The 26,669-nt window shown below is 43.0% G+C and overlaps 1 protein-coding gene across 1 annotated transcript in view; it reads right to left on the bottom strand.

Moving 5' to 3' along the window:
• DNAH9 (dynein, axonemal, heavy chain 9) overlaps window positions 1-26,669 on the bottom strand; it is a 623,295-nt gene that overhangs the window by 565,733 nt on the left and 30,893 nt on the right. Inside the window, 5 exon segments of the mRNA XM_006898570.1 lie at window positions 1,496-1,646; window positions 6,272-6,388; window positions 9,596-9,763; window positions 21,051-21,284; window positions 23,443-23,654. Of these exon segments, the coding sequence (XP_006898632.1) occupies window positions 1,496-1,646; window positions 6,272-6,388; window positions 9,596-9,763; window positions 21,051-21,284; window positions 23,443-23,654 (882 nt within the window).

Below are 26,669 nucleotides of genomic sequence, written 5' to 3'. Positions count from 1 at the left end.
ACAGGACAAGGTTCCGATCTGTTGTTTGTAGGGTTATTAAGAGTCATAATCAACTCGAAGGCACCTCACAACAGCAACGTGAGTCAGAACTGACTCAATGGACATGGTTTGATTTTTGGATTTTGTTATTTTGTTACTTTAAAATTTTTAATAATTCACCATTAAGCGAAGAAGGGATTCTGAATTTCTGTGGCAATATTGAGGGCATTGCACAATGTTGCCCCAGTCTCCAGGGCCAACCAGATCTCCTTCTGCAGACCTTATGTGGCCACTGGCTTTTCTGACCGTTCATCCCATAGCCTCTCCTCACCTTTCCTTGAGGGGTCCTGTGTCTCTCCCTCAAGGCTACCTATCCCGTAAACCTTCCCTTTTATTTCCCCCGTTTGTTACAAAGTGCTTTTTTCTTACATTTTGCAAGCTGAGCACTTCACACTTTTTGCTATGCTCTATTCTTACCCAAGTTCATATCCATCTACCTGCCTTGCACCTTGAACAACAACCTTTCAGTCAGTATTCTTCTATTGTTCACCTTGACCCATCACCACATCCAGGGTCTACAAGCACGCCTTGTTCATGGAGAGGGCTCAAAGACACTTCAAAATCTGAATGGCAATTGTGTTTGGCTTCCAAAGTTGGACAGAGCCTATAACAGAAGGCCTGTAAGGACGGTAAGATTCCCTGTGTCATACAAACCTTAGGGTGCTCAGCTGTTGACTGAAAGGTGAGTGGTTCGATCCACCCTGAGGAGCCTCAGAAGAAGTCGGTTTCTAATACTAACTACTGAATACTCCAAGGAGCACGGTTCTGCTCTGGCACATGCGGGGTTACCAGAAGTCAGAGCTGACTCAACAGTAAATGGATTATGTTGTTGTTGTTGTTGAGTGCTGTCTTAGGCGACTCATAGTGACCCTATGAATGAAAGTCCTCGACACTTGTGTGCGTGACTTTTATCCTTTCTCCCGGTTCATAGGGTTTTCCTAGGCATAGGCAAACTGTTTGCGGAAGTGCATGACACTCCTGCTTCCAAAAAATGGATTATAGGTCCTATAATTGGAGACTGCCCACTGTGGTCAGTCTTTGCCAGCCTCCTTTTGGCTTCTCGGGCCAGGGGCATGATTGATATGGCATCAGATGACATTAGCAACATTTTCCAAATTTGCAAATATCTGTAGTGAATCTGAGGTGTGTTGAAGATCGATCAGTGTGGCAGGGTGGATCAATGATCAATGCATTATGTCAAGGTCTCGACTAACCAGCAGTGGTTGTCTCGACTTCTCAGGTTCAGCTGGTCAATCTCTGCCATGGATGGAAGTGCGACATAGGTCCCCAAATTCTACAATGACCTTGGCTTGTCTGGAATCTCAAACAAGGGGGTACGCTTTTTGGAAGGGATGTCTTCAATCCTCATATAGATACCAAACCTAAACGAGTGAGCTGCGTCTACTGTAGCTGCAGAACCCTGCCCGGGTGGTGAACTCACTGCTACAAGACTTACCGAGTTCTGCTTCCTCCTGGACATGCTGATTGTAGATTAACCTCACTGCATCCAGGTCTTGGCTGAACATTCTGATGAGAACCGCATATTTATCAGACACATCTTGGGCGACCAGTGGCCTTTCAAGGAGATTTCCTGCTATGCTGAGCAGCTACAGAAAAGGTGGAGAGGGAAGGGCAAGATGGTCACAAATCAAACCTTTCCTGTGGTTGTCAGCTCCCTCTCATTAGCCCTCCACAAGGGGTGACCCACACACAGAGGAAGAGGATGCTTCACAGTCCCGCACCATCCCGTCGGCCCATTGTGTGCTGGACAGCTGTGACACACACGGTTTACAGGGGCTGATTTTTGGATATAAATCACTATGCCTTTCTTTCACCTTAAAGGCTTATCTCTTTGGCTGAAGGTTGAGATTCAGAAATTAGTTCTCTTCCAGGCTCAAAGGCTAACTAGGAGCCATGGTTTTTAGAGACACCCTCAGTCTCTATGAGCTCACTGGAGCTATGGTGTCCTTGTGGTAAGAGGCTGCACTACAATCCCAAAGGTCCACAGTTTGATTACACCAGCTGTTCCATGGGAGAAGGATGGGAAATCTCTTCTTGTGCAATTAACTACCTTTTAAAACCCATCAGACAATTAGCTGTGGGTTGGATCTGACTTGATAGCACACAATGAGAACATGAGATCACGAAGTCTGGTCATTTTTATGTGTTTTATTTTCTTTTCTTTTTTCTCTGTGTTTTTTGCTGACTCTGTATAGGAGGTATACATGGCCCATTAGTTCTTTTTTATCTCCTTTTTAAAAAAATAGTTTGCATACAATAATTCATATACATTGTGTCTCATTCAGTATGTTGCATTTTACACAGTTTCAATTACATTGGGTGAGATACACACACACACACATATCTTTACAGAATTAATTATTATTGATCTATGTCTATTATAACCCTGACTTTTCAAGCTTCCATCAACTCTTTCCTATTTTTTCCATAACTGCCCCCATCCACCCACTAAATTCTGCTCTCCTAGTGATTTCTATCTTTGTCCTTTTTCTATCACCTTCCCCTTTTGGACATTTATACACATATTACTAGCTATTCTTCTATTTTTGCAGTAATGATCATGTGCAGTATCGGTCCTTCTCTGCCTCAATTTGTTCACACAGCATAATGCTCTCCAGTCTCTCCCATGTTATATTTTCTGAAATTGTTACTCCTGAGTACTGCATAGTACCCCATCTTGTGAATGTATTAGAGTTTCTCAATTCATTTGTTTGTTGCTAGAAATGTGGGCTTTACCACATTAACTGCGAGAATGAAGACCATTCTCAGCAAGCAGACTGTCGACATTCCAGAGAATGTTGACATTGCTCTGAGGGGCCGCACAGTTATCGTGAAAGGCCCGCAGGGAACCTTGCGGAGGGACTTCAATCACATGAATGTAGAGCTCAGTCTTCTCGGAAGGAAAAAGAAGAGGCTTCGTGTTGACAAATGGTGGGGAAACAGGAAGGAACTGGCTACTGTTCGCACCATCTGTAGCCACGTACAGAACATGATCAAGGGTGTTACACTGGGCTTTTGTTACAAGATGAGGTCTGTGTATGCTCATTTCCCCAACAACGTTGTGATTCAAGAGAGTGGATCTCTGGTTGAAATTAGAAACTTCTTGGGTGAAAAATGCATTCGGAGAGTTCGAATAAGACCAGGTGTTGCTTGTTCGGTATCTCAAGCCCAGAAAGATGGATTAATTCTTGAAGGAAATGACATTGAACTTGTATCCAATTCAGCTGCTTTGATTCAGCAAGCTACAACAGTTAAAAACAAGGATATCCGAAAATTTTTGGATGCTATCTATGTCTCTGAAAAAGGAACTGTCCAGCAGGCTGATGAGTAGGCTAGGAGTTTTCCAGCTACAGAAATGAGGCCGGTCAAATAATATGCATCTGATTTCAAAATGGATCTGATTCTTGTAATAAAATTCTATTAATTTGACCAAAAAAAGAAATGTGGGCTGTTTCCATGTTCTTGCTATTGTAAATAATGCTGCTATGAACATCAGTGTATCAATTTCTGTTTTTGCCTCAGTTCTAATTTCCTTAAGGCATATTTCCAGCAGTGAAATAATATGGAACTTCCATGTTTAGATTTTTTAGGAAATGCCACCTGCCTTCCAGAGTGGTTGTATTATTTTAAAATCCTACCAACAGTGTGTAAGAGTGCCAATCTTTCCACATACTCTCTAATGTTTATTGCTTGCTGTCCTGTTAAATTTTATCACTGCTGCTGGTGTGAGATGGTATCTCATTGTGGTTTGGATTTGCATCTCTGATTACAAGTGAGTGATTTTCAGCATTTCTTCATGTGTCTGTTGGCTATTTAAATGTCTTCCTCTGTGAAAAAACTTTCCATGTCTTTTGCATATTTTGTAATTGGATTATCAGTCTTTTTCTTGTTGAGGCCCAGGAGTCTTCTATAAACTTTTGTTATGAGATCCTTGTCTGAGATGGCATTATCAAATATTTTTCCCCCAGTCAGTAGGTACCATTTCACCTTGCTGGAAAAAAAGTTTTGATGTGCATTCAGACTTAAGCTTTTGGGAGTCCCGTTCATCAATGTGATCCTTTCCTGGTTGTGCATTTCTGGCTGTATATCATAGGCTAGGTCTTCTAAGTTTGGTCTCATTTTGTCTTCTATGATCTTTATGGGTTTGGGCTTTACCACTAGGTCTCTGATCCACCTTGTGTTGACTTTTGTGTCTGATGAGAGGTGTGGATTCTCTTTTAGCTTTCTGCAGGTAGAAGTCTAGGTTTGCCAGCACCATTTGTTGAAGAAGTGGGCATGTTCCCATTTGAAGGTTTTGTTTCTTTGTCAAATACCAGTTGACCACAGGTAAATGAGTTAATTTCTCAGCTCTCAATTCTGTTCCATTGGTCTATGTGTCTGTCGTTGTACTAATATCATGCCATCTTGGTTATTACAGCTGTACCAAATAGTACAGTAGCTCTTAAGGTAAGGCAGTGCTATGCCTCCCACTTCATTTTTCATGAGAGTTTTAAAGGACTACTCTGCCTCCAGGACCAGGCAAGCCAGGGTTTAAGGCGGCAGCAGAGGGCTTCAAGCAAAGGAAAGAGGAGAGAGTTGGCGGCCATGTTCTCCCAGGTTTGCTCTGCCCAGAGTTGCTATGGCCCAGTTACCAGAGAGAGCACGGTGCTGTTTGGGCAGGTGTTGTGGCAGTTTTCGGACACAAAGGACTATTCTGCCTCCAGGAGTCAGGCAAGCCAGGCTTGGCCTAGCGTTTAAGGTGGCAGCAGAGAGTTCCAAACCCAAAAGGGCCCTTGGGCCTGCGGCCCTCAAGCCTGTCTCTCATTGTCTGTTCAAACATTCCTCTAGGTTGTATAGCCCTGGTGTACAAGTTGCTGTACCGCGGTCACTGTTGGTTGCTGTGAGGCAGAACACTGTGACACCAATGTGTCAAATGTGTTAATGGTTGGCTACCCAATATGGACAGAGAGTGGGGTGGAGCTCCCCAGTTAAAACAAGCTTGGAAGGAGGAATGGCATCCACTTCCATAATAGCTTGCCTCTGGAAACCCTATGAACCTGGAGAGAGGATGAAAGGCACCCAAGCGTCGAGGACTCTCCTTCATAGGGTCACTATGAGTTGCCTGTCACTCGACGGCACTTAACAACAACAACAACATGAGAGCTTTGGTTACTTGGGGTCTCTTTCCTCTCCAAATAAACTTGATAATGGTCTTTCCTATCTCTTTGAAAAATGGATTTGGTATTTGTATTGGGATTGTGTTAAACATGTAGGACTCTTGGTAAGACTGTCATTTTCACTATATTGAGTCTTCCTGTTCATGAACAGGAAAATTTTCTCATTTATTTAGGTACCTAATCCTTTCTGACAGTGATGTTTTGTACTTTTCTTTATGAAGGTTGTTTTATGTTTCTAGTTTGGTTTATTCTCAAGTATCTCAATTAGTGATTAGCTACTGCAAATGGTATTAGTTTCTTCATCTGTGTTTTCTTTGTTACTGTAGAGGAATCCTATTGATTTTTAATATGCTGGCCTTGTACCCTGCTACACTACTGAATTGGTCTACTAGGTCTAAAAGTGTTTTTGTTAAGTCCTTGGGATTTTCTGTGTACACTATCATATCATCTGCATATAACAACAGTTTAACTATCTATTTGCTGATCTGATGCCTTTTATTTCCTTTTCTTGTCATATAGCTCTAGCAAGTACTTCCAGTACAATACTGAACAGAAGTGGTAACAGTGGGCATCCTTGTCTGGTCCCTGTTCACAAGGAGAATGCTTTTAGTCTTTCTCCATTGAGAATGATATTGGCTCTTGGTTTTCCATGTATACTTTTCACAATATTGAGGAAATTTTCTTCTATTCCTATTTTGCTGAGTGTTTTAATCAGGAAGGGGTGTTGGATTTTGTCAAAGGCCTTTTCTGCATCAATTGCTAGAATCATGTGGTTCTTGTTATTTGCTTTGTTAATATGATGACTTATGTTGATAGTTTTTCTTATGTTGAATCATCTTTAAATACCTGTCATGAATCCCACTTGGTCATGATGAATTATTTTTTTTAAATGCTCTTGTATTGACCATTTTGCTACTCAGGACTCCTACCAGACTAAACAGAACAATTAATACATATAGGAACAGACTCACTGGAAGAGTAATATCCCTGTGCTTCTCTGGCAACGGTGAGAAAGTGTCAAGCCCAGAGTTAGCTACTTCCCTACTTGTACAAACCTTAAAGGCATGATCCAAACCAGATGCATCATCAAAGGCTTGAATAAAGACAGTGCCCAGCCTGCGGTCAAGATCTTCCACTCTCTGGTTAAATTCAGAGATGTCATCTTCAAATTCCTACACAGAGATCACACATAAATAATAGTACAATTCTTTTCCAAAAGTCAAGTCTATGATGCATTTTAGTACTAATCTTTAATTCAACCTGTCAGGATTTAGTGTTAAACATGTAAACAGTGATCCTATGTTTTACAGAATTTTCTCAGGCTCCAACTAAAAAGGGAAAAGCGAATCAAGTGTGAAGTCAGTACGTGTTCCCCTCCCTTTTCATGTCCTTCTCTTACTCTTTCCAAAGTCCCTTCTGTCTCCCATGGTGCCAGAGTGTGCCCAAGAAGTCACCTGGGCAATGGCAGCCCTAGCAATGGGGCTATTCTGGCATCACTGACTTTCATTCTTCCCACCCACAAGTTAAAGTCTTAATTTTTAGACTCACTAGATCTAGTCATCAGGGGGAGAAGTAATGGAACTGTATTGGTAAATACTATTTCTTCTAAATGTACCTTAATTGGTAAAGGCAGCAATGAACCATTGTTCACAAGGTTGTCAAATTCAGCAAGTAAAAATAAAGGACAACCAATTAAATTTTCATTTCAGACAACCAACGAATAATTTGTTGGTAAGCATGTTCCAAACACTATATTTTCTTTGACAAGCCCAAGTGTAATATGCTCCATTTCTTGGAGTGGATGCAATTGTCAAAGTTAACTCAAATCTCTAATATGTGGGAATATTATTACCTTTTATTATAGCTTTGTAAGAATGATATATATATTCATAGTTTTTGTTGTTATGTGACATTGAGTCACCTGCAACTCATAGTGACACTAAGTACAACAGCACTGAAGCCTGCCCTGTCCTGAGCCAGTCTCACTGACTCAAATACATCTACCTCTATTGCCCCAGTTACTGTACTAATCCGTCTCATCCATGGTCTTCTTCTCCTGCGCTGTCCCTCCACCCTTCCAAGCATGAAGTCCTTCTTCAAGGACTGATCCCTCCTGGCCATATGCCCAAAATATGTGAGAAGTATCTTCAAAATACTAGCCTCCAAGGAAAAACTTGGTTTCACCCATTCCAAGACAGACTTAAATTGTTTTCTTGTTAGGCCATGGTATGTTGTCCAAATCTCTGACGTACAGTTAACCTTTGTGAAGACCATGGCCTGAATCAGGAGACCTTAGACTCTAAACTGACATCTTTGCTTCTCAGTACTCTAGAGAGGTGCCTAACAGCAGATTTTCCCAGTCCTATTTGTCTTTACTACTTTCTCCTTAAAAAAGACCAGGGTTTAATTCAGGCCATGGTCATTTCAGTCACTTGCTATGCTGCTGAGAGCTGGACAATGAACAAGGATGACAGAAGAAGAATTGATATCTTTGAACTGTCATGTTGGAGAAGAATACGGAGTATCCCATGAACTGCCAGAAGAATTAGCAGATATGTCTTGGAGAAGGTGCAGCCAGATTGTTCCTTGGAGACAAAGATGTTCCTTGAAGCCTTTGTCTCATATACTTCAGGCATGTTGCTAGGACAGGTTATTTCTTGAAGAGGCACATGGTACTTGGAAAGGTGGAGGGATAGCAAAGGAGACGAAGATCCAGGCTGACACAGTGACTGTAGCAATGGGCTTGAGTGTGTCAGATATTGTGAGGTTGGCACAGGATTGGGCACAATTCAGGTCTGTTGTTCACAAGGTTGCTATGAGTCGTACTTGACTCAACAGCACCTAACAACAAGAAGCCCCCTAAAAATATTAAAGAAGGAAAAGAATAAAAGAAAACTTATGTCTACTTCCTAAACTCAGATGTACTGGCATTGTATATGTCCTTCCAGTTTTTTCCTTTTTGCAGAGTTTTGTTGTTTTATTGTATTCTATGGTAGCAAACACACTGTGCATTTTGCTGATGGACCATCGTCTTTTCTCTACTTTACACTCGCGGCAATTTTAGAAAGAGATCGTTCTCTGGGTCTGAGCCAACTATTCGTGTCCTGGACATGTGAGGCGCAGATTCCTGTCTTAATAGCTTTCAACTATGGTTGCTAGGTGCCTTCAAGTCAACTGTGACTCATAGTGACTCTATGAACAACAGACCAAAAGTTTGCCTTTTCTTGAGCCATCCTTACAATCTCCACTGTGCTCGATGCATCTTGTTGAGGGTCTTCTTCTCCTCTAACCCCCCACCATCCCCAGCATGATATCTTTCCCCAAGGACTGGCCCTTCCAGATCCAAATTTCCCCATCTTTGCCTGTAAGGAACACCCTGGAATTCCTTTTCTCCAAGACCTATTTGTTTGTTCTTTTGGTAGTCCATGTACTCTTTCCCAACATCACAATTTAAAAATGATAGTAAATACATATGCAGTAACATTTACCATTTCCATATTCTTCATACATATGTACATTCTTCATTCATTAACATTAACATTATTCATTCTTCAACATTAACTTGACACTAGGCTACCAGAACTGCCTTACAGTTTAGTGGCACCGATAGTATTTATTTTGTTGTTCATTCAAAAATCATTGTCCATTCCCAAAGTTACTCACCACCTTTACAATGTGCTCAGTGTCTCCTGGGCTATGATCTCAACAACAGACAACTGATTTTAATAAGGGTGCCAACCCCATGCAAAGGGGAAAGAACTAACAGATGGTGCAGGAACCTCTGGCTTTACCTTTTTTACTTCCTTATGCAGTAGCTCTGCTACTCCCTTCTCAGGGCTGCCTCTGCCCCTGTCCCTCTTCTTCTTTCTTCCTCCTCTCTGTGGGTTTGTACCCCTCTGACTGACCTTCTCTCAGGTTACAGCTTTTCCAGGTTATATCTGGTGCCTATTTTCTTGTGTCCTAGTCCCACAAGTTCATTGGCGGCCCTTTCCTCATCCTGAAGGCTCCCATGGGGACTGTGATGAGATCAGAACTTGGTTACAGCTTGCCTGCCTCCTTCTTAAAGTACACACACAATTCTGTCTAGGCATCCCTGCCCTTCACGTGGCAGTCTCTGAAGGGTCGCTGAGCCCACAGGAAAGCTACAATTGGTCATCATCACCCAGTGCCCACCTCAGTGTCCCTGACATCCTGAGTTTGGCTCACAGTTGGAAGAAGCCTTCTCTGATCACTCTCCTGAGAAGTGGAGATCCACTGATGGGCATCAGAATTACAGAGAAGAAACACACAGGGAAAATGCAAGGAAATACCCAGCTCCTACAGGGTAGGGTCATATGGCAAAGGGAGAAAGCTGACAGGTTAGCCCCTCTAGCCCGTACCATGCTCTGGAGGTCGAGGCAGTCATATGAGGACTCGGAGAAGACCTTGCACATATCTTGAAATTCATCATACATTCTTTGGGCCTGCCAGCTCAGAGCATTCCCTCTGATGCCGCTAAACTCGAGCTTCCCTAGTTTCTGGAAGTCCAAGGTAGTCTTCAGAAGATCCTGGAGGGGGCAATTCAAAAAGGTGTCTTTTATTTAAAAAAAAAAACAATAACATCAGATGACGCTCAAGTTCGTATGAAAAGCAATAGAACCATGTGGGGGTGTTGGTTGCTTAGGAAAACGTGAAGCTTGACTAGTTTTGGAACATTATTATTATTAAATTGGGCTGATAAAAATAACTTAATAAACTCAGCAACAAAGCAAAGAGAGAGGACAGCTGAATACATTACACACACACACACTCTCAAATGTGTGATTCAGCCTCTATAGGTGATCTCCAATAAATAGTAAAATACAGTCTCAAAATTATGTATGTTATTGGTGGCCTTATCAATGATAATGTCTTTTAATTTCTCAAATTAGTGAACCATGTTATATAGTTCTAGAAAGACAGCTAGCTGTCTTCGAAGGAACTGACAAGAAAGCAGATCTTCCAAACACAGTTCTGAGTAGAAATCCAGAGCAACATCAACATTCTTATTTCTGCCAAGAACTGGACCCCCGTTTGATAGGTCTCTACGGAGCTCATACTGCCTGTTACATGAGCGTCAGGGGAACAATTACTTAGCATCTCTGGGCCTGGTTTCCTCATCCCTTACAGGATAATAACAACATCCATCTCAGAGTGTTTTCAAGTGATTACAGGTATAGGGCTTGGGCCAGGGTTGACACGCAGTAAGCAAACAGTAAGTGCTTCTGATGGTCACCAATGCTGTTGATGTGGCAGGTCCCTGCTGTGCTCAGCAGGAAATGACAAGAGGAAACCAGAGCTCAGAATCTTTAGGAAGGTGCTGTGTGGAATCGCGGGCAGTCTCTGTCACCTCTGATAGGGCTAAAGTCTGCCGAGTATGTCTAACACGATTGATCACATTCATCTCCCAGAAGGACTTTCCACAGCTTCCAGTCTAAGTACATTCCCCTTCAACGCCTTAGTGGCATGCTGGCGAATGTTTAGTGTTGATCACTGGGTGAGGGTTCTCTATCCTGAGAGCCAATGTGAAGGACAAGAACAAGGAACACCAATGGCATCAGTGCTATAAAACCCAGTAGGGTCTGTGTAAACCAAACCATTCTCTTGATGCTAATTCACTGTGATCCCATGTGTATTCTAAAATGTTAATTCACTGTGGAGAACTGTATTCTACAGGGTCTTCAGGGGATATAGCCATGTTGTCAGTGTGTATTTGAAGCCTTTGAAAAAGATATGGAGAACTGTATTCTACAGGTTTTCAATTGTTGACGACTTGACAGCAGATCACCAGGCCTTTTCTCCAGCATACCTCTGCATGGACATAAACTTCACCATTTAGTTAGCAGCAAACCACTTGACTCTTGGCACAGCTTGGGGGCTCCACTTTCTAGGTAGCATCCAGACCATTTCCCACTGCTCATCACATCTGCTCAGATGGCTCCCTCAGGCTATTGGAAGACTTCCTGACTTTTCTCTCACTGTTGTTGTTGTTGTGTACCTTTGAGTCTGAACCCTCCAGCGGGTTCTCAGAGGCAGCTCCTCACACGGGAGGAGCCTGCCCATCCTCTTCTTGTGGATCTTCTGGTGGACTTAAATCACGTGGCTTTGGGACTACAGCACATCTTCTCGCTGCTAGGCCACCAGTACTCCCTTCTCTCTCACTAAGACAGTGAATCTAGTAGCATTTACTGAAGCTCTGGGAAATGTTGAGAGGTGTCCAACTGTCCCCATTCTGCCTGGGCACCTGTCTACTCTTGCATAGCCATCTACCAGCTAACACCATCATGGTGACCCCAATGTACAGAGTTAGAACTTTGCCCCATCTGGTTTTCATGGCTGTGACCTTTTGGAAGTCATCATGGTTTTCTTTGGAGGGGCCACTACGGTGGGTTCTACCATCATTCTTTCAGTTAGGAGTCAGATGTTTAATCATTTGCATCACCCAGAGATTTGTGGAGAGTCACCTAAGCACACGGGCATGGCTGGCAGCAGACAGGCATGGCTGCCATGAGGACGAAGAGGACAGGAAAGGAAGACAGACAGCACAGCCTTGCCACCTCACGTGGACTGTGGAGAAGGCTTCATTTCTAAAATGATCAACGTAACAGGCAAGGTAGAAAATGTAAATTTTATTTAAATAAAATTGGCTTAAATAGTAATTCAAATCTCTCACAAGATACTTAACTGTAATCAGTTTTATATGAGAAGCAATTCTGTGCTGGGTAATGCAACCTGGATGCACGTTCTTCATAATTCTGTGGATGTCAATTTGAATTTTAGGAAATCGTCTCTTGCCATTTAGAAAGACAGATGCATTTTGATATGTTGGATTAGATCAGAAGACTAAATGATACTTTTTTTTTAGCCTCTTTTATTTCTCAAGAATACTTGAAGCATGGGAGGTGTGTGTGCATGTGTGTTGATATTGGAAAGTGATTCATCTCTAATCCAACAGGTACATCAGGCACAGGTTCTATTGTAGGAGAATAGGGATGGTGGGTGTGAGCTCTGTTGGCCATAATCTGTAGCGAGCTGCACTGCTAACCCAAAGGTTGAGCTTTTCCAGTGCTTTGAATCCACCGGCTGTTCCACAGGAGAAAGATAGGCAATCTCCTCCTACGTGATTCCAGCCTTGGAAACCTATGAGTCAGCTCTGACTCTATGGCATTAAGGGAGCGAACAAGAAATGATCAAGGGGCAATTGTGGGTCAATGTTTATTTAAAAGTCCTTTCAAAGCAGATAAAAGGCGCTGGAACCTACCAGAAGTTTCAATGCTCTTTTTCAATAAAGCACTTCTATTTGGCACAGTAACTCAGACAAAATATACTGTATAGTGTTGAGAAACTTCTGACCCATGGTGACCCATGGGTGCAATGCAGAGCTGCTCCAGGGGAGTTTCAGAGTGGAACTGTCTTGTGATATCACTGTTCAGAAACAGATAGTTAGGCCTGTCTGCTGAGGTCCCTGGTGGGGGTGTGTTTGTTTGTGTGTGTGTGTGTGTCTGTGTGCCTGTGTGTGTGTGTGTGTGTGTGTGTGGTTCAAACCCCAACCTTCTAGACAAAAGTGGGCATTTAACTGTTTGTGTCTGTAGTCTGAAAGTATCCAGTACAAGGCAAATGGCACAGTAAAAAAGAAGGCTAGGATTTAGGGCAAACCCCTTGGGTTAACAGAACACTGATCCTGCCATTCACGAGTTGCTGTTGTTGTAAGTTGCAATTGAGTTAGCCTGAACTCGTCGTGACCTTACATAGAAGAGAATGAAATGCTCACCATGCTCTTGGCCACCAGGTCATCTCTCACCACTGTATTGGACAATATTCGGCTGCAATCCAAAAGGTCTTCAGTGGTTACTTCAGAAGTAGATCAACCAGCCTTGCATCCTAGTCCGTCTCAGTCTGTAAACTCCACCAATACCTGTCCATCTTGGGTGACCCTGCTGATAACTGAAATGCTGATAGGGTAGCTCCCAGCATCATAGAAACACAAGCCACCTCAGGATGACAAACTGAAAGCTAGGCGGTAGATTGACTATCTGTTGTTATTGTTGTTGTTATGTGCCGTTGAGTCGTTTGTGACTCCTAGCGACCCTATGTACAACAGCCCTAAACTCTGCTCTATCCTGTGTCAATCTCACTGCCTCTGATACACCCATCCCGATTACCCCAGTCACTGAATCAATCCATCTCATAGAGGGTCTTCCCCTCTTGCACCATCCCTCCACCCTCCCAAGCATGATGTCCCTCTCCAAGGACCTATCCCTCCTTGCAACATGCCCAAAGTATGTCAGACGAAGCCCTAGAATCCTTGTATCCAAGGAGTAGCTTGGTTTAACCCTCTCCAGGATGAATCTGTTTGTTTTCTTGGCAGTCCATGGTACATTCAATATTCTTCTCCAGCACCACAGCTCAAAGGCTTCAGTTCTCCTTCTGTCTTCCCTAGACATTGTCCAACTCTCTGATGCATAACAAGTGATTGCAAAGACCATGGCCTGTATCAGGCGCACCTTAGTCTCCAGAGAGACACCGTTGCTCCTGAGTACTTTAGAGAGGTCATTAACAGCAGACTTTCCCATCACCTTAAAAAGCACTTAACTTTCTTTAAACCTCACCTTCTTACTCTCTATTTATTGATGATATACCCAATTTAGCATGGATTAGACAGTTACACAAGACTTGTAAGACTTCAATAAATGGTGGCCGAGAACTGACTGGAGTCCACCAATGGCATTATGTGAGGTTGTTAAACTCTCAAACTCACTGCTGTCAAGTCAGAAATGATGCACACTTGACCCTATAGCAGAGGTTGTAAATCACGTAAGAGGAGATTGCCTATCTTTCTTTCTACCATGGAAAGCTGGTGGATTTGAACCACCTGCCTTGGAGTTAGCAATACAGCACCTTACCCAGTAGGCCATAGGTATAATGGTGTAATAAAGAAGAAAAAAAAATCATCTGATGTTTCCTTGAGAGACTGACACAGCGAAGAACACTGGGACGGCAGACAGCAACCTGGACTAATCAAGTCCTATTCTTAAGAAAAACTACAACAACTAATGGTGGTCACGGGGAAGGTGAGAGTGCCATCCGAGCCATGGCCAGAGGGTGAAGAATCAGCATCGAGAGGAGTGACAAGGCTGGCAAACAGCACCCCCACTCGGAAAGCAGAGGTCGGGCTGCCCATCTTAAAAAGAAACGTCTTCGGAATTCATTAGGGGAGAGCACAGAGCAGACATTCATAGAAGGAAATCTCAAAAGGTCACTTAGAAAAAGACTATTTTCTTTACCTTTCCACTGCTGCTGACCTTATATGGCTAATTGTCTTCTGGGTGACCACGTGTTTCAGCCAGGCTCAGAGAGAAGCCAGCCCAATTAGGCTGGGAATGAAAAGGGGCAGCACAGTGGCTGGGGTGGTGGAAGGAGCAAGGGGAGAAGCGGGTGTGTATTAGGTCAGCTTATTACCTATCTCCCTACTAATCGTTTCACAGAAAGCCTCCACAGGAAATCATTTTGTCTTCAAGTGAATCACAGCTTTACAGCAATTTTATAATGAAAGAATAAGAGTTCTCTCCAAGCTGTTTACTGCGCTGTTTGGAGGGAAGAGACTGCAGGCAGAAACATAAACAGGGAAATCTGCAGAATCTACAGTATTAAGGAGTGTGTGTGTGTGTGAGAGAGAGAGAGAGAGAGAGCGAGAGCGTGAGAGAGAGCGTGCACGAGTGAGCACACTGGAGGGAATCAAGAGGCAACTGAATGATTCTTTTTCCTCTTCGATTTTTGTCTATTCACTCAAATTGCAAAGATTCTACACACTTTAGAGAGTTTCCTGAGTAAGCTATAAAGTCAAGTAAGGCCTTTCCATTCATGGAATGTGAATTAGATTTTTACCCAACACCACATTTTGACAAAAGACTTACGACTTCACTTGGTAAAAATAGAGTGTACAAGAACTGAATGAAGTCATATAATCAGTTTTGCACCCTCATAATGGGAGGAAGGTGGGGACAGGGAGAGAGAAGAGAGACCTTAAGAATTTCCTAGAATTTGAAGGAATGACAGGACTTGGAACCATAAGATCCTGATAAAAATGCCAGTTACACCTCGCTCAGCTCAGTGACCATGTGCAAGTTACTTTGCGCATTCAACTTAACTGTGTTCAGGTGATAAAGTAAGAGTATGAATACTAAGGATGTGGGCTCTGGCATGAGATGGGCTCCTAAAGCATGTTCATTCTGTATATCTCTAGTCCTACTCCCTCCCATCCTTAATCCTTCCAAGAGCTTAGCTGCATCATGGGCGTGATGATGGGAGAGGAAGGTGGCAGCGTCCTAAGAATGCAATTAATCCACAAATGACAGACCTGCTGGAAATGACTCAGCACCACACAGCCTCCTCTTAGGCCTCCCCTTTCATTTAGCAGGCACCCAGAGGAGAAGAGCTGATCCTCACAACAAAACTCTGGTGCGAAAGAGCAGAAGAACCACAGCAATCAGGGTGGGGGAAAATGCAAGGGAAGTGGGGAGGTTAAACCCCAACCCTTCACGAGGTTGCTATGCTGCTGTGAGCAGACAGCGGGGCACACACGCTGATGTCCTTTTATTAACTTGGCTTTGTGTGTTTAATGATTACAGCCACCAACACTGTGGGGGCCATCTATTATATCAGAACAGCGAGGTGAATGATGAATACAGCTATGCTCATGCTAATTCTTGCTGAAGAGGAGCAGATTACTCTGATCTCAAGCAGGCATCGATCACAGAGATACAGAGAATGTTAACTAAAAGCTACATGCAATATGCCAGAAGATGGATCAATAGACCCATGTCCCACTGCATTGAGCTACAAAGGGAAAGGATGAGGGGGCAGCAAAGGGCAAGGGTTGATGAGTCTGAGCAAACATTTCAGATGGAAAACAAAAAGGGGGTCCAGGCAAAAGAGGAAGCAAGCAGCCATGGGAAAAGGACAAACATGGATATTCAGGGTGAGTAAAGGTGGCAGGCAGGTAGAGAATGGGAGGGAAGACAGTTAAGCAGAGAGAAAATGAAGCATTGGGGAAAGGGAAACTAACCAACTGCCATCAAGTAACTTACTATTACTCCCTTTGCATTACTTGTAAGCTTTTGGGACACAGAGCCTCATAGACGCCATGGTGGCCTAGTGGCAAGGAGTTGTACTGCCAACCCAAAGGCATATGGTTCGAATCTACCAGCTTCTCTGAGGAGGAAAGATGGACAATCTCTTCCCCTGCAACCTAGATCAGCTATGTGCCAGTTCCAACTCCATGCTATGTAACAGCAGCAATGAGTCTCATTCATTGAGACTTCTTAAGGTGCTATAAATACCAATGTCTGCTTAGTAGATTCCAGTCCATGGCAGCCCCACGTGTGTTAGATCACAACTGGGTTTTTAATGATCAGTAAGGTAACAGACTCCCAGGAAGTTCTTCCCAGTCATCTGGGGTTGGACTTGAACCACCAACTTTTTTGGTTAGTGACTAAGGACATAAACTGCCTGTACTAACCAGAGATCTCAAGGGGGGGGGGGGGAAGGAGGAGGAAGTAGTAATGAAAAGAAATGCCAGGGCCGGGCACAAGGGCAAAGGTATGATCTGGAGTGAAGGACAGAGAGATGAGGGAGAAGCAGAAAGGCAGAGAGCCTGGTGACATTCAAGACATCCTCTAATCAAACTGGGGCAACTGCTTGTTATGCATCTGTGCCCTTGACCCAGGGCAGGAAAGCAGCTCAAGAAGACTATGGTGAGGGTAATGACTCCGGGGGGGGGGGCAGTAGTTACCACCACTGCTTATATTTAGTGAAAACACCCAGTGGATTAGGCACCCGAATGGTAATGGTAGAAGAGCTGTCTATATGCAAAGTCACATCATTAGCATGTGCACTCAGGCCCAGGGACCCCGCTCGGCTGCCCCTCTGAGCCTCCCACGGGGCAGGAGGGTGGGCCCCTCTCACTCCACCACTCCACTGCGGTCAGCCCAGGCCCAGGGCAGTCAGGGTGACAGCGCCAGCTGCTGCTGCTGCTGCTGCATACCAGGAAAGGGGCTGACAGTGGAAGGGGAGGAGAGGAAGTGAGCTGAGAGCAGCAATGGAAATGGTGGCAGGAAAAACAAGCATTTAGGATAAAGCTGGACATCACTATATATCCTCCTTGTGATCCCAATAAAAGACTTAAGGTACACCATTCATAAGATCTAGTTTCCAGCTTGCTTTATTTTTTAAGCATTTTTCTCTATGATCCTCTCCATCTTCTTTCCCAGGTAAATGATGCCAGTTTCAAAATCCATTTCCTTTTGTGCTCCCTACCCTCTCAGACATAGAGAGAGCTCAGTGGGCCTAGTGGACAGAAAGTGATGCTACCAAGCCAAAAGTGAGTGACTTTAATCCACGGCCCTCAGGCCTGATTTTAGTTGTTTTTGGCCAAACATCCTTTTAGGTCGTACAGTCCTGGTCTGTCCACTTGCTGCACAGTGGTAATTCGTGGTTGCTGTGAAGCTGAACTGATGTGACACTGATGTGTCAAATATGATAATGGTTACCCATGGTGGACAGTGTTTGGTGGAGCTTCCCGATTAAAAAAAGCTTGGAAGCATCTCTCTTAGAGCTAGGGATTTTGAACATTTCCTCATCTCACTCCAGTAAGAATAGCAAAATTTAACAGAGCAGCAAACATAGAAGGCTGTATGGCGCTTTCTCAAAAAGTTGCAAATAGAAATACTATTTGATCCAGCAATTCCACTACTGTAAATATACCCTAAAGAAACCATAACTACCATCCAGGCAGATATATGCACACCCATGTTTATTGCAGCTTTGTTCATAATAGCAAAGAGTTGGAAACAACCCAAGTGTCTATCAACAAATGAATGGATGGAGAAGCTGTGGTATATTCACACAATGGAATACTACGCTGCATTGGAAAACAAGGAACTCATGAAATATTATTCAAAATGGGTGACCCTGGAGGACATTATGCTGAGTGAAATATCTCAGTCACAAAAGGACAAATACTACATAGGGCCACTGTTGTAAAATGGGACTGACATCAGGGTTGGAGTGAGACTGAGAAAGATGGGATAAATAATGTATACTGCATTGAAACAGGTGAGGGAGAGAACTGTTTAAAAGCGATATATGATTGGGTATTATGGTCATGACAGGAATCCAGAGTGAAGGCTGCATAGAGGAGTGTACTGAGGAGGGAGGAGACTGTATACCAATGAAAGAATTTTTCTTTTACTTTTCAAAGAGAAGAGTGAACTGGGAAAGAGGGGTGGGCAGAAAGAAAAATGCAACAGTGAGTGGAAGTCTCTTAAACATTCATTAATAATAATAATAATAATAATAAATACTGAATGACTGTATGAAACACAATGTGAATAGAATGTATGAAAAATGTATATAAACAAAACAGTGTATATAAATTTTGTATGCATATCTATCAATGTAAAAGAAAAATAGTTTTAAAGGAGAATGGTTCTTATTCCTTGCAAAAAAATTTAAATACTGTTAAAAAAAAAAACAAACCAGCAAGCTTGGAAGCAAGAGTGGCATCCACTTCCAAAATAGCTTGCCTCTGGAAAAACCTATGAACCTGGAGAAAGGATGAAAGTTGTACAAGGGTTCAGGTCTTTCATTCATTGGGTCGCTTTGAGTCACCTATGACGTGATGGCACTTAACAACCCTCTCAGAACCTCATTGGTCTAGGGCTCCTCTTTTCTGCTCCCAAGAGCACACTAGCCTTGCCACTAGCACTGCACCCAGTACACCTGGCATGCACCTCCTGCCTCTATGTCTCGGCCCCCTCAATGTCCTTCATTAGCTTTCATACCTTCTACCCTAAGGACCTCACTGGTCTATATGTATCTTCTGTGCAAAGGCAAAGTTCTGTAATCTCTGTATTTCCAATACTTAGCCCAGCCTGGTACATGCTTGAGCTGGCAAAATCCTCCTATGAACTGAAATGAACAAATTCACACCCTTATCTTCTTGTCCTCACAATCCCACAGTTTGTCCAATTCATCATATCCCCTCTCCAGCACATCCCCTCTCTTCACTCCAAATCTCTGCTGGTAGCAGTTTAAAACATGATTTTAATTCCTTTTCAGTACCCTGACTACTGTCCTAATATTGAACTTGATACTGATTTCCTAAAATAAGTTTTAGGTTAAAAATATATTTCATGCTTTTTTGCCTACCACCTACCTCCAAAGTGTAATAAATAGATGGACAGGTATAAAATGGCTGTTTATTTGTTTATGCCATATTTATCTATAATGACCAAAAATTGAAAGCAACTTTCTGCATGTGACCAGGTAAACAAAATGTCCCTTCACCCAGTGTAATATTTTTTCTGTAATAAAGAGACAAGTTATCAAGCCATGAAAATATGGAAGAATTTAAGTGTGTATTTCTAAATGAAAGATACCAGTCTGAAAACAGACTGTACTAAGACCTTCTGTTGAATGCAAAACTATGTAGAGAGTAGAAAGATCACCAAGTGCTTGAGGGGATGGAAGCAGAAGAGGAGAGATAAATGGTGGTGGTGGGGGTGGCCCAGATTTCTAGAGCAGGGAAAATATGCTGTACAATAATTTAACGGTGAATCCATGGCATTATGCATTTAATGCACACAATACAACACAGTTAACCCTAATGTAAACTACAGATTTGAATAATTTATCAGTATTGGCTGATGAACTGTAAGAAATATATCACACTAACACAAGATGTGAAAAATAGGAGCAACTGCAGGCAAGAGGAGAGGGGATATTTGGGGATTATTTGTACTTTTGATTCAATTTTTCTGTAATAGATATGAGATGTTGAAAGAACCACTGATCAGGTTAAATTCTGAGACTGAACAATGAGAAGAAAAACCTCATGCTTTTTTGACCCAGAAATTGAAACTAAAATCCATATTCATATTTAAATAATTATATGGGGAAACACATTATTATTTTAAAATATAATTCTATTGTATTAATATATAAGAATATATTATTATTTATTATTATTATTAATCTACATAATAATGTGTGTCATTGTGTACCACAGAGTCAGAATTGGCCCATAGCTGACCCTTAGATGGGTTTTCAGAGGCACTTTATCACGCAGGAGGAGACTGCTCAACCTTCTACCACAGAACAGCTGGTGGCCTCTAACCACTTGCCTTCGGGACCGCAGTGCAACTGTTTGTCACTAGAGCTCCCGATATAATAATATACATAAAGCCACCAGCCGTTCTGCTCCACAAATGAAGGAAGGGCAATCTCCTCCCGTGTGATTAACTGCCTCTGAAAACCTGCCAGAGGGTCAGCTACACGTCAATTCTGACTCCACGGTACACAACAACAACAACAACCAACATAACTGCAAACAGAGTTGTTATTTCCTTGCAAAAGGTCTGGGAAGTTTTGTGGCTGAGAAGAAGGTCCTGTGATGGTGGAGAGTGGAGGAGGAGTTCAGAGCAGCCACATCTGGGATGGCCTTATCTATAAGCAGATCACCACACTTTTATTTTTACCCCTGCTCCACTTTTTAGTAAGACATTAAGACAAAGTTACAAAACTTTGGACAGTTTGAAAACCTTGGAACTATTGGATTGATTCCTCGGGCCCTCTTCTTTATAGGTCTAGGATCAGAATTTCCTAAATCCCTGGCAGCTCAAATATGACTGTTTATTGAAAATATGGTTCCTCCAACCAGTGGGGGGCTGGTTACCATGTTGGTCTTTCTCTCCTTTGCTTTGGGGGCATCCTTGTGCTTCCATGAATGGGGAACCTAAAATGAGAGGGCACACCCACCTCCACCATGTGAAGTCGTCCCAGGAAGCAGTCCAGTCGCACAAAGACCAAAGAGGATGGGAAATCCCACTCCTTCACTTCCTGGTCCTGCTTAAAGTAAGTGTGCAGATTCTCCCTGCGGTTCTTAAAAATCTGCTTGAAGAAGCTCAAAGTGTCCACGACTACTTGCAGCTTCCTCTGACTTTCTTCCACCTCACTTCTCAGGAGGTCTTCTGGGCTGAGGTATGTAGAGGCCTGGAATGCAGACAGAGCAGCCTCAATGGGTCTGGCTTGTGGGTATGAGACATCAGAGAACTTTCCTAACACCAGTTCAGAACTAAATATTAGCCAGAGGCACACCACAGGGAATATCTGATCCCAAATTCAATTCCAGAGGCAAACTGGAGCCTGATTTGAGCCAACTCAATGCAAATAATTTTTGCATCCCTCCAGCCACAGGGACTGATCAAGGAACTACAAGTGACCAAATAGAGACAAAGAAACAATGAATGAGAATTTTGCTGGACCAGGTGGGGTTGAGCAGATGCTCTATCCCAACATTCATATGTGATTTGTTGATTGTTGGTGCTGTTGTTGTGTACTGTCAAGTCAGAACTAACACATAGATGACTCTGGTGGATTTTCTTTTTTTTTTTTTATTTCTAAACTGTTTTCTTTAGCTTGATGATGGTTTAGTTTTTGGGTGTTGTTTTTTTTTTTAATAATTTTAATGAACATTTACAGAGATTTTGGATTTCCATTCATTCATTGTTGCACTTCTCTCCCTGCCCAGACCTCCTCCCCACCTCCGCAGTTCGCTCCTCTCTTTTAAAAGAAACCCCCCCCCCCCGGTACACAATCCCCCCACACCCCTCCCACTGTCCCAAGTATATTCCATTTTGCAACCTTAATTGTGGACTCTTGTGATAACCATAATACCCTATCATAAATCGCTTTTAAATTATTCTCTCCCTCATCTGTTTCAGTGCAGTATACACAATTTATCCAGTTTATACTGCTCTGGTGGATTTTCAAAGGCACTTAATCACACGGGAGGAGACTGCTCATCCTTCTCCCGTGGAGCAGCTGGTAGCCTGGAACCTTGTGCCTTCAGGATAGCAGCACAGCTTCTTGCCACTAGGCCACTAGAGCGCCCTGATTTGTTGATTAGGGATAGAAAAATAACTGAAAGTGGAAGTGTTCTTTAAGCCATACTTATATCCCTGTCTCTAAGGCAAAGATGGTGAAGCTAGGCAAGGCTATTGCTTGGAAAAGGACAACATGTTAGAAAAGATGGAGGGTTAGAGAAGGAGAGGAAAACTCCCAATGAGATAGGTTGAAACAGTGACTTCAGCAATGGGGCCTATTGTGTCAAGATGACAAGAACAGCACAGAATAGAGCAGGATACAGGGTGGCTGTTCACAGGGTCTCTATGAATCATACTTGGCTCAATGGTACCTAACAATAACTACAACAAAGGGACTTGAACTCAGAGTGCTGTGAAGCTGGAGCTACCGGCCAGCATCCTAACCCCCAGAGAGAAGGGTAGAGAAAGCTGAGTACCTTGGATAGTATATGACTCCTAGAGTACACCAGGCCTGGTGGTGCAAGCGTTATTGTTGCGCTGTGCTGTCAAGTTGGACTGACTCAGAGCTGACCCTCCAGCAGGTTTTTCAGAGGCAGTTTATCATACAGGAGATCGCCCATCCTTCTCCTGTAAAGCAGCTGGTGGATTTGAACAAATGTGCCTCTGGGATTGCAGCACAGCTTCTTAACACTAGGCTGCCGGAGCTCCCTCAACCCTGGACTTCTACTAAAAAGCAAACAAGCCAGCTGCCCTCCAATCAATGCTGCCACCATGCATCAAAGTTCCACAGAGTGGAACATTTTCTGGATGGCGTTTTGGAAGTCAGTGGCCAGGCTTTTTCCCCCAAAGTGTTTCTGGGTGGATTCAAACCTCCACTCTTTCATTTAGCATACAGTTCCTTCACCACTTGTACCAGCCAGGGACTTCCCCCACCCTGTTGTGTGTGTGTGTGTGTACCGTCAAATCGAATCTGACTGGTACAGAAGGAGATTGTCCCTCCTTCTCCAGCAGAGCATCTGATGGATTCGAACCACATATGTCTGAGATTGCAGTGCAGTTTCTTGCCTCTAGGCCACCAGAGCTCGCCATCCAGGGACTTTTCTTAAGGTGCCCACCCACTGCTGGCGAGTCAGGTTTCAGAGGCTTTTGTGGAATGAGGCTGTCCATCTTTTTTTCGGCACTCAGCTTACAATAGCAAAGCAACTCCAAAGTGAGAACTACTTGAACCCTATCATTTCCCTGAGAAATACACCCTTCCCTCTTGCCCACAGCTTGGGGTGGACCTGCTGCCGGGGGGAGCGCGATGGGAACCCGGGGAGGCCGACCTGCTGGATGAGAAGGTTGCAGATCTCCTGGAGAAGCACTGTAAGCCTCCCAGGGGAGCGGTAGTGCTGGCATGTGGCCCAGATCAGACAGACCATGTGGAGCAAAGGCCGCAACTGAGGCTTCACCTCCTGGAACTCGACACTCTCGATGGTTTCCAGGTGGCGGCGGAGTGGCATGAGGTGAGCGTGGATGTCCTGTGCCTCGGTCAGGGCTGGAAGGAATAGGAGCCGGTCACTCTTCCCTGCTGAGGCTCACACCCACCCTACAGCACCAGGGCCTGCAAAGAGGGATGACAGCGACTCCTCTAGACCTGAGAAAGCACAGAGATGGCTGGCTCTGGAAAACATCCTAGATCAGACATGAGAATAGTGAGACCTGCAGACCCCCCGACCACCAAGGAGTTGTCCCTAAAATGTCTTATCCAGCAACTCGGGAAGCGAGAGAGGAGAGCGGACCAACACAACCTACCGCAAGAAAGGAGATAACAAACATTAAGGATAAATATATGAAATTGAAAACATAAATAATGAGAAAGAAAAATCAATCAAAGCCAGAAGTTGGTTCTTTGGAAAAAATCAATATAATTGACAAACTTTTGGCCAAATTGACAAAGATACAAAGAGAAAAGATGCAAATAACTAAAATAAGAAATGACACCAAGGACATCAGAACTGACTTCATAGAGATAAAGAGAACTATGATCAAATATTAAGAATAACGATAGGGGGGAAGTTGGATAACCTATATAAAATACTTATGCACACACTTACCGCATACCCACATGTATTTATTGTTGTTATATGCCGTCAAATAGGAAGTGGCTCACCTTACTCACCAGTGAACTTTCAGAAGCTGTAAATTGTGTAAGAGAGTGTCTATATTTTCCCCAAGGAGCAGCTGGTGGATTCGAACTACTTGACTTTGGGGGTTGGCAGTAAAGCTCTTTACCCATTAGATCACCAGAGTACCACGTAAGTTTGTGTGAGAGTATATAGATGTGTGTGTGTGTGTGTGTTGTTGTTGTTGTTATATGATGTATTGTCAAGTTAGAACTGACTTATAACTAACCCTCCAGTGGGTTTCCAGAGGCTGTAAATCACACGGGAGGAGATTGCCCATCTTTCTCCCAAGGAGCAACTAGTGGATGAGTGCCTTCTGGGTTGACAGAAAAATAGCTGGTGGATTTGAACCAAATGACTTTCAGCAGGCAGCTCAACTGTTTATCACTAGGCCTATGTATACACATACATGTCTACATGTATGGGGTATACACACACATATACCCATATATGTACATTTAGACATACCTTTTTATCATGATGTGGGTGAAAACTTACAGAGAAAAATTAGTTTTCTGTACAGTTGGTATGCATTTTGCTTCCCAACAATGACTATATCCCTCTCAATGTAAGACATTCTTAGAAGCACATACCCTGGCCATATTGTTGCAAGAGGAACAGAAAGCCTCATAACACTCGTAGATTCTTAAGAACAGAATGGATCAAATCCATGATTTAAAAAAAGCCAAAAACTTGCACCTAAGTAAGCCCTGGATTTGATGGCTTTACTGGGAAACTCTAGCAATTATTTAGAGAAGAATTTACATTGATCCTGTTTAAACTCTTCCAAAGATACAGAAGGAAGAAATATTTTCTAATTCATTTCATACATATAACCATGATATCAAAATAAGGCAAATAAAAAGATAATAAAATCATATGCCAATACCTATGTGAACATAGATGCAAAAGTTCTCAACAAAATATTAGTTAACATAAACACAAGAGTATATTAAGTGAGGGATGCACTGTGACCAGGTGGGATTATCTCAAGAATGCAGAGGTGGCTCAATTTAAGAAAATCAATAGAAAAGAGGAAAAGTACCACCTCATCATGTTTATCAATTCAGAAAAAGCATAATCAGATCCAACCCTCTTCTTGATAAAAACTGTGAAGAAGATTGCTATAGAAAGGAAGCCCCTAATATGTTTCAAGGCAAATATGAACAGCCAACATAACACCTAAAACTGACAGTTATGTCCTTAAAAGAGGGACCAAGACTCAGGTGCCCACAGTCACCACTTCTATTCAGTATTTTATTCAAAGTCCTAGCAAGAGCAGTAGAGAACTCTGGTGGTATAATCCACTGGGAGTTTGTTGCTAATCTAAGGCTGTGTCCACCTGGGGCTTCAAATCCACCAGCAGCTCCTCTGGAGAATGATGGCCAATCCCTTTCCTTGTCATTTACAGACTCAGAAAACCACTGCAGGGTCAGCTATGAGTTGGATTCTGTCTGGACTGCAATAATTTGAGAGGCAGAGTAAAAAAAAAAAAAAGAAAATAGGAAAAGATTCTCAGTTTTGAAAAGAAGAAAAACTACTTCTAATCATAAATAATACGGTCATATAATATCATATCTTGGAAGGAGGAGTGGCATCCACTTCCATAATAGCTTGCCTCCAGAAACTCTATGAACCTGGAAAGAGGATGAGAGACACCCAAAGCATTGAGGACTCTCCTTCATAGGGTTGCTATGAGTCATCTGCGACTCGACGGCAGTTAACAACAACATAATATCATATACTACATGTTGTTGTTGTTGATTGCCTTTGAGTCAAGCACAACTCATAGCAACCCTATGAACAAAGGGCTTGAAGCCCCTCTACAACTATCGACATCTATCAAAGTTCAATAGGGCTTCCGGGGGCATGTTATTTAGGAAGTGGATGCTACTCCTGCTTCCAAACCTATCATAGTATGTTATTGTTTTTTTTATGTCATTGAGTTGCTTGAGATGTATAGCAACCCTATGTACAGCAGCTCTGAACCCTTCCCTGTCCTGAGCCAGTCTCACTAACTGACACACCAACCCCCATTCCCCCAGTTACTGCATCAATCCATCTCATCCTGGGTCTCTCTCTCCTGTACTGTACATCCACCCTTCTGAGCATGATGTACTTCTCTAAGTATTGATCTCTCTTGGTCACATGCCCAAAGTAAGTGAGGCAGAGCTTCAAAATCCTAGCCTCCAAGGAAAGACTTAGCTTCATCCTCTCCAAGACAGACTTATTTGTTTTCTTGGCAGTCTATGGTATGTTCAAGACTCTTCTCAGCACCACAACTCAAAAACATCTATTCTTCTTCTGTCATCCTTGGTCATTGTCCAACTCTCAACTCTCTGAAGCATAACAAGTAATTGAGAAGACTATATACTATATAGATATAG

The sequence above is a fragment of the Elephantulus edwardii genome, unplaced genomic scaffold, assembly GCF_000299155.1.
Source record: "Elephantulus edwardii isolate Elephantulus edwardi_28Jun2011 unplaced genomic scaffold, EleEdw1.0 scaffold00233, whole genome shotgun sequence".
NCBI lineage: Eukaryota > Metazoa > Chordata > Mammalia > Macroscelidea > Macroscelididae > Elephantulus > Elephantulus edwardii.
The sequence above is the reverse complement of the archived record's forward strand: the minus strand, read 5'-3'. Positions and strand labels throughout refer to the sequence as shown.